This window comes from Gadus morhua, chromosome 7 (genome assembly GCF_902167405.1).
Source record: "Gadus morhua chromosome 7, gadMor3.0, whole genome shotgun sequence".
In the NCBI taxonomy this organism is placed as follows: domain Eukaryota; kingdom Metazoa; phylum Chordata; class Actinopteri; order Gadiformes; family Gadidae; genus Gadus; species Gadus morhua.
Window position 1 is genome coordinate 12,472,373 of NC_044054.1, and position 8,551 is coordinate 12,480,923.

At 48.6% G+C, this 8,551-nt stretch overlaps 1 protein-coding gene across 1 annotated transcript in view; it reads left to right on the forward strand.

Moving 5' to 3' along the window:
* The first annotated feature begins 1,301 nt into the window (after nucleotides 1–1,301).
* gucy2d (guanylate cyclase 2D, retinal) overlaps nucleotides 1,302–8,551 on the forward strand; it is a 13,426-nt gene continuing 6,176 nt past the window's right edge. The window contains exons 1-11 of the mRNA XM_030362363.1: nucleotides 1,302–1,689; nucleotides 2,848–3,925; nucleotides 4,280–4,581; nucleotides 4,923–5,295; nucleotides 5,621–5,705; nucleotides 5,822–5,942; nucleotides 6,056–6,175; nucleotides 6,432–6,512; nucleotides 6,785–6,961; nucleotides 7,289–7,445; nucleotides 7,932–8,081. Of these exons, the coding sequence (XP_030218223.1) occupies nucleotides 3,010–3,925; nucleotides 4,280–4,581; nucleotides 4,923–5,295; nucleotides 5,621–5,705; nucleotides 5,822–5,942; nucleotides 6,056–6,175; nucleotides 6,432–6,512; nucleotides 6,785–6,961; nucleotides 7,289–7,445; nucleotides 7,932–8,081 (2,482 nt within the window). The 5' untranslated portion in view covers nucleotides 1,302–1,689; nucleotides 2,848–3,009. The remainder of the gene's footprint in view (nucleotides 1,690–2,847; nucleotides 3,926–4,279; nucleotides 4,582–4,922; nucleotides 5,296–5,620; nucleotides 5,706–5,821; nucleotides 5,943–6,055; nucleotides 6,176–6,431; nucleotides 6,513–6,784; nucleotides 6,962–7,288; nucleotides 7,446–7,931; nucleotides 8,082–8,551) is intronic.

Sequence of the window (8,551 nt, forward strand, 5' to 3'; positions counted from 1 at the left end):
AATGTGTGTCAGTGTTGACTCCATAATGATCCAATTGTTCTTTAGAATATACCAAAAATTGAATCAAATGTAAAGAAACTACTTTGTTTTGTTGGGTGGGTACCTGTCTATTCTCATAATACAACATTTTAATTTTAATGCACATTTTAATGTATGAAGAACCTTGAACTTTATTTTTTTGTCTAAGTTGAGATGACGCTAGTGTTTTCATGGTGGGAGAGCACTCCGGTGCCCCCCCAGCGAAGCGTGGTTAGAGGCTCAACCTGTTTGAATCAGGGTTCGAAGCAGGTGATTCAATCAATCAATCAATCACAGACATTGTTCCTGGCTCTCAGCGGAGCCACAACCGAGACCGGTAGGAGTGCCTCGGGGAGAAATGACTCATCGCTCTCCCGGCTCTCGCTCAGCTCTCAAAGTGCAGCCACTGAACTTTAGGAGACGATTATACAACCTGTCCCTGTCATGCCTCAACCCAGAACCTTCTGCTCTGGGCCACGAGAGCCTACCAATGAGTCATCTCAGCTTCTCTCTGCTGTTGGGATCATAGCCTCCTTCTCTTCAGTTCTCACCACACGTCTGTTTGTTTAAGGGTTATGTTTCAGGGATTGGTTTGAGGGTTAGGGTTTGGTTTTACGGCTGTGTAGGGATGTTCGCTCCATTCCTGTGTGTCGGTGGTTGGGATAAGGGCTGATTATGGTTCCACAATGCAATGACCAAGCAGACGCTTCGACACAAATGTGAACCTGTTCTGCGTCGGGTTTTAGTGAGCGATCACAGCCGTTGGGCGCAGCGACGGTCCACAAAGACGTGATGGGTCCGTTACCCCCTTGCGTTGCATCGACGTGGAACCATAATCAGCCTTTAGGGTTAGGTGTTATCAAGGGTTTTCTGATCCAAATCTTCGCTAAGCTAAGGATAAAGTACATGAATTAAGCCAGCAGTTAACACTTTTAAGGCAAATGGTGGGCCATTGAAGTAATACATTTGTATTTACTTATCTAAGTAGAGTTACATTATGTGTATGTTTCCCTCTTTCTCTCTCGCTCCTTCTCTCCATCTCTCTCTCTCTCTTTGTCCTTCTTTCTCTCTCTCTCTGTCTTCTCCGTCTACATTCTCCCTTTCTCTGAACTCCTACTTTGTCAGGTAGGATTAAAAGCTAAGAAAGGTCAGAGGTCAAAGGGCCTGCTCGTCCTCTCATGGTCTTTCTCTCTCTCTCTCTCTCTCTCTCTCTCTCTCTCTCTCTCTCTCTCTCTCTCTCTCTCTCTCTCTCTCTCTCTCTCTCTCTCTCTCTCTCTCCCCGGCCATCTGCCAATCTCTTTGAACTCTGGTTCCTGGGTTCCGCTCGTGTCGTTGCGGTCATCCCGGTCCTGGGCTGTTCGGTTTGGGGACGGCCCCAGTCAAAAGACAGCCACAGCCACCAAACAGACTCCACTGATTGGGAATTCTTGTCTCCCTTCTGTATTTGCTCTTCAAGGACAATATTTCAGGAGAAAGACAGATGGACCTCCAGATCCGAGAGGATACTATTTGGGGGCTTCTTGGTTTTTCTTGTTATTTGGATTATCTAGGAGATATATTTGCCTTCTTGAACCAACCTCAAGGATAGAAAAACGTTCTGTATTATTTTTTGGTTCACCTGGAACCCGAACAATGCAAGCAATATATGACTCCTATGTGTACACCCTCCAGGTAAGAAACGTTTCTTCCCAGACTACTAAGTGAACACATCTTTTGCATGATTTAATTTAATACATTGTCCAAATAACAGAAATGACTTAACATTGATCACTGCACATCAATCTATTATTTTCTTGCAAGATGCTAAGAACAGTGTGAATGAATGTGGACTAGGATTAAACCTTTTGCAACTTCACTTCGATATCTTATAACTAACATCAAAAGTTACCAGTGCCCTTGATGATCCTGATGATAAAAGCAGAATCTCAGTGAACCAAAGCAGTTAACGTTATTCATAAGTATTGCCAATCATGTCAGAGTAGCAAGGAAAGCTAGGACTTAACCCTATGGTCTTTAGGAAACACTAACCCACCTCTATATTTAGCAACTTTCGGTGGATTTTATTTGAACACCTGTGATTCATGGCTGCTCTGGAATGGAGGAAGGATTTTGGGTCATAAATAATAGCACGGAAAGCCTTAAATTTTATTTTCTCCACAAATCAATTCAACAAGGCCTATGTAGCTTTTTTTGCATCTTTCCCTCACTTTTTAAGAGTACGGACCTACAACTACACTATTTGTCTTTATCTAATTTTGTCAGTGATATGTTGTGCTAGCGAGGCCTGCCAGGTCAGCAGTGAGGAGACAGGTGGGTAGAGCGGGGGACATAAAGGGATTGGCTTAGGAGGAAAGAGAAAGTCCTGGCCACATCAAGGCCCAATTTAGCACTATGTTACGATGGCTTATAGCCGTCATGTACCGTACAGCTAATCAGCTTGCGTCACACGTTAAGCATTCTGATACCTGTTGAGGGCATGGCATGACTGCCGAGGGCCAATCAGACAGATGGTTGCTGTTTTGTGATTTGTCATCTCATTGGCTCAAGCAAAATGTCTAAGAATGAGCATATTTATAAATAAAACTTATGAATATGCATTTACCCAAATAAATAAGCCAGTTGATTTACAACTAATGTTTGACATTGACTCAACAAGATGACCATCATGCTTTCTATCTTTTATCATTGAATTATAACATCCCTTTCTTGGTATAATGGAAGGTGTGGGTTTCAAATAAAAAGGGAATTATTGATTGCACTGTGTTTTGTTTGTGCTAATTGCAAACCCTTTGCCATTTTCTATTCTGTGTGGCTGCGCCGCCTTCCCAGTGATGGCTTGGAGGCTCGTGACCAACTGGCCTGCTTTGGGCTAGAGGCGTGCTGGAACCCCAGGAAGAAAATTTGATCTACGAACACAGACGCCCTCAACACTATTCCCCATAAAGAGTCCATCCTCTACGGCTGAGACCTTGGCGACATTCAACAGGCAGAATGGCAAGCCACAAAGACCCTCGTTTCTTGCACAACTTGTCCTATCACCCACGATGGCTCCTCACCACCAAGGCCAAAAGACACACCAGGGCCGTTTTGGATTCCAATAACAATTGTGGCCATTGTCCAAGCAGATCAATATTGTCATCATTATCATCCATGTCATTATCTTCATTATCTCCATCATCATCCACATGTACATCCTCCTTAACATCACAATCCTCACTCAAACCACATTTGCCATCACCCCCTTTGATACGCCCCAAGCACGGGAGGGGCCACTGGATCCTCGTGGCCCTTCTGATGGCAATTTGTCTCCCTTGCGAGTCCTGGGCCACGACCTTCAAGGTGGCCATCGTTGGGCCGTGGACTTGCGACCCTCTCTACTCCAAAGCCCTCCCGGACCTGGCCGCCCGTCTGGCCACCAGCCGCATCAACAAGAACCCCTACCTGAACAAAGGCTACTGGTACGACTACACCCTCATCAACGAGGACTGCAAGTCCTCCCGGGGCCTCGCCCGCTTCGCCGAGCTGGACGGCTACGGCTCGGCGTTCCTGGGTCCGGCCAACCCCGGGTACTGCACCTCGGCGGCACTGCTGGCCAAGCAGTGGGACCTGGGCCTCCTCTCCTGGGGCTGCCTGAAGCCCAACATGGAGGAGGGCGGGATGCACTCCACCTTCCTGCGGCCGCTGCCGCTGTCCTCCCGCGTGCTCTTCTCTGTGCTGCGCTACTTCCACTGGGCGCACGTGGCCATCGTCTCGGAGGAGGGGGACCTGTGGGAGGCCACGGGGCAGGAGCTGGCCTCGTCCCTCAGGGCCTTGGGCCTGCCAGTCGGCACCGTGGTCACCATGGAGTCGGACAAGGACGGAGCCCAGCGCGCCCTGGAGACGGTGCGCGACGCGGACCGGGTCAGAGGTGCGTACCGGTCGTGAACCTTCGCCGTGCTGGAGGTCATGATTTAAAGTGTTGATTCAACCGTCTCATGGAAAAAAATCCATCTACCGGATAGTGACGGCAAGCCTGGGAGTGTGGCCACCAACATTTAGAATGGATCGATAGATGGTCTAGTTGGTATGATCCGTGAGGTCGATCTTTCCATCTTACATCCGGGTGGACATTCCCATGATGGAAGTGGCATATAATGGCTGATTAACACTAATCAGTGAACAAGGTGCCCTTTAGTCACTTCAGGTAGGTTTATGATTTATGACAGACCTATTAAGATTTGTTTGGTGTCCATCTTGTTTTTCCCTCCCTTCCCGCTCCCAGTGGTGGTCATGTGTATGCACTCGGTGCTGATCGGCGGAACGGCCCAACACAGGCTGCTGACCACGGCCCTGGACATGCGCATGATTGCCCGCGGCTACGTCTTCATCCCCTACGACACGCTGCTGTACTCCCTGCCCTACCAGGACTCGCCCCACTACGTCCTGGGCAACGACACCAAGCTCCGCAAGGCCTACGACGGGGTCCTCACCGTCACCATGGACTCTGGGAAGAACAGCTTCTACGACGCCTTCAGGGAGGCGCAGAACACCTTTGAGATCCGCTCCAGCATCCCCGCCGAGCAGGTAAACTAAGGGCAGAACTATTGGCGGTAAAAAAGGAAAAAATGTATGACTGCAACTGAAATCCCTCCTTGTCCTCCTCCTGCTCCTCCTCTTGCGACTCTTTCACTTTTAGGACAAAACTAATTCTACTACTAGCTAATTCACTACTACTACTACCACCTCCACAAATACAATTAAAACGACATCTTATACATCGACGAATACTGCAATGCACGTGCACGCACAAATATTAATGCAATCCATGAAACTAGTATCTTGTACTGTTATCGAATATTATTGATTGAATGATTTTTTTCTTATTGAATGATTTCTTCGCACCGTGTTCCCTGTGTGTTCACTAGGTCTCCCCGTTCTTCGGCACCATCTACAACATGTTCTACTACACTGCCATGGCCGCGGAGCAGGCCCGCAAGACGGGGGGCGGCTGGGTCACCGGGGAGATGCTCACCCGGGCCGAGGGGGGCTTTGAGTTCGACGGCTTCAATCAGCCCTTGTACGGGGGCGAGAACGGAGAAGGCATGCTGGCGCGCTACGTGGTGCTGGACTACAGCGGCGTGGGCTCCAAACTGTACTCCACGCACATCCTAGAGGCCGCCCACACGTATGGGAAGACGGGAGGGTTGAAATACCTGGGCCGGTCCATCCACTTTGCGGGCAGCACTCCCTACAGCGACTCCAGCTGCTGGTTCAGCCCCTACTTCGCCTGCAGTGGTGGTAAGTCCCCGTGCTGCGGTAGGAAATACACACCTGTTCAGACGGTCAATGCCTGTGTGTTTTGAATGCCGAACACCCGGGTGCAATGACAGTCTTTCAATCCCGAGAGACCCAAGACAATTTCAGTGTGTCCGCGTGACCAAAGCGAACACAAAGACAACTTTGATCCTTTCGTTAACGGATCACCAATTCCGGTTCACGCTCAGTGTTCTGTGCGTCCGTTTTGGGCCTGGAGGTTGTAGTTCAAGCAACGCCGCTGCTGACGTCTGTGATACAGGCTTCATCCCCTCTCTCTCCCTGTGTTTTTGTGTTTCCTTGTTCAAAGGTCTGGATTCGGCCAGTCTCTTCTTCCTCTGCCTTCTGTTCATCACATTGGCCGGTGGCGGGGTTTACCTCTTCTTCTACCTGAAGTATGTCCACTGCCAGGACTGATGCCATGGCCTGCCTGGGGGTTTTGTTATTGGTTATCATTGATGGATCACTGGTAGGGTATTGGGAAATGTCCTAAATGTTTGATCCTTTGTAGGAGAAACGGCCTCCTTGGTGGCTTTGGTGGCTTCGGTGGTGGTGGTGGGAATAACGGGTCAGGGAAGGTGGTCCTCACCTTGGATGACCTGATATTCATCAACACTCAGCTCAGCAAACGGGTCAGTGTTTTTTTGTCGTGCTTAAGGGCCCGCCGTCCCCTTGTGCGTTAAACCCCAGGACTCCCTCCGGCCCCCCGCTCCTCCTTTGACCCCTCCTCTGGTCCTCTGAGCAGAAGCTGAACGAGGATAGCGTCATGAAGAGCCAGATGGAGATACAGGCGGCGCGCCCGTGTGTATCCGGTCGCAGCTACATGGCGTCCTCCCCTGACAGCTCTAACGTCGCCGTCTTTGAGGTGAGCAACGCGGGCCGCCCCCTACCGATATAAATCATCCTATGGTTGTTGGAACCTTCCAGAAGATAGAGATGCAGCTGTTATTTGTGGAACGAGTTCCTAAAAGTAAAAAAAAAAGTCCAATAGTATTATGTAAGTGATTTTAGTTATTGTTGTCTTCATATTCCACATTCACACACTCAAACACACAAACACACACATCCACAAACTGAAACACACACACCTTTGTAAAATGTTGCTATTTTCTGCACCTCAGGGGGACTGGGTTTGGCTGAAGAAGTGTCCTGACTCCACCACAACAAGTGTCGAGAGCAATGCTGAGTCTTCTTTCATCAAGGTAAGCAAACAGAATGAGATTACACTGAATTTATCATTACAATTAATATGATTGACAATTATGATTTAGTCAGTGACCACTGCAGACTACTACTAGTCCCTGTGTTCTCTGGTCACCATTGGATTCAAGCAACGCAGTACCAAGCAAAAACAGCGGACCACAAATGATATAAATTACAAATCTAGACACTGTTGTGACAGTACAGTGTTGGTGACGGTCTGGCACCTCGCTGTCCTATGCAACTCAACGCTTACTTGCTCCCGAATCTACAGCTGCGAGACATGCGTCACGAGAACCTCAACCTGTACATGGGTCTGTTTTGCGACTCCGGGATCTTCGGCATCGTGACCGAGCACTGCACGCGAGGAAGCCTGGAGGACCTCCTCAACAACGAGGAAATGCGTCTGGACTGGATGTTCAAGTCGTCCCTGTTGATGGATCTGGTCCGGGTGAGCCCAGCTTCCCACACCTTTGTGGTTTTATTGTGTTGTTAGTCCCTGGTTCAGATCCAATATGGTAAACTCTACTATTCCAGTTATAAATCCATCCCTTTATCGAAGGTGTTGACTGTAGATGCACAGAGGAGATGGATAGCTTGTTCAGTGTTAGGCATGCCTACAGGTAGATTGTGGTCTTTAGGCTTTCGAAATAGAATCGGCAACTTGCAAGACTAACCTGAAAATACTAACACACATGCTTTCCATCCCCTTTTCTACCAATTTGTACAAACACACACACACACACACACACACACACACACACACACGCACACACAGGGAATGAGGCACCTTCACAACCGCAACATCATCCACGGGAGCCTGAAGTCTCGTAACTGTGTGGTGGACGGCCGCTTTGTGCTGAAGGTCACCGACTACAACTTCAAGAACATCGTCCTATGCCAGAACCTCCCGCTGCCACAGGAGAAGCCTGAAGGTCAGAGGTCAAAGCCTTGCGTTTTCTTTACTTGCACACGATCCTGGCGGAGGGCAGGATCGTTTAGTGCAGTGTGGGCAAACCATTTTGGGACCACGCCCTCGTTGTTAGGTGGGACCATAATTGCAACCGATTATGTGCAGCCAGTTCCCCACACATTGTTTTTAACCCCGTCGACAATATCACCGTGGGGGGTGCCCCGGTGGCTCCCCGGGTAGAGCGGGTCCTATCAAGAGCCAGTCTTGACCGCAGCGACGGGGATCGATACCTGCCCGTGGTCCTTCGCTGCATGTCCTCCCCTTTCTCTTTCATAACATCCTGTCTATCTCTCCCTCTCTATCATAAAGCATATAAATGCAAAAACAAATCTTAACCATATCAATGTCCCGGTGAACATATATGCATCGAAACACGCTTAGTCCTAAAAAGTCGTGCTGTTTTTGTTTTGTGTTTTTTGTAAGCCTTAATTGCCCTCTCCTCGTCCAGATCTTCTGTGGACCGCGCCGGAGATACTGAGGAACCCCAACCAGAATAAGAAGGGCACCTTCCGGGGGGACGTGTACAGCTTCTCCATCATCATGCAGGAGGTGATCTCGCGTTGCGCCCCCTTCTGCATGCTGGACATGCCGGTCACAGGTGAGCCCCCCAGCCGGAGCAGCATCACTAGTCCAATGCTATCTTTATTTGACCATACACACAAAGAGAGAACAACAGCATACAGCCTTATTGTTGCTGCCAAATACACATCATATAACCTCAGATAAGATACTGTAATGATCACAGAAGGGAAAATTGGGTGTTGTTTCATTGTTATTATTTTTTTTTTTACGGTGGTGTAACACAATCTTTGGCATATTATGGGTTGTGATATTTGGGAGCAAGTCGCAGTTAGGCATCTTAGGGTTTGGGTTAGGTTTAGTGGGTCTACATGAGGACTGCCTTTGGGTTGGAAGTCTAATACACTACAGCAAGCAAGCATTCAGCTGTACTTGGCAAGATGTATTTTCAATAGGTTGTCAGATATCATAGACGCATAGCTCTCATTATTGTTTTCACATCTAAATATGGATGACAGTCTGTGAAAGGAGTGAGCTTATCTTCCTTGT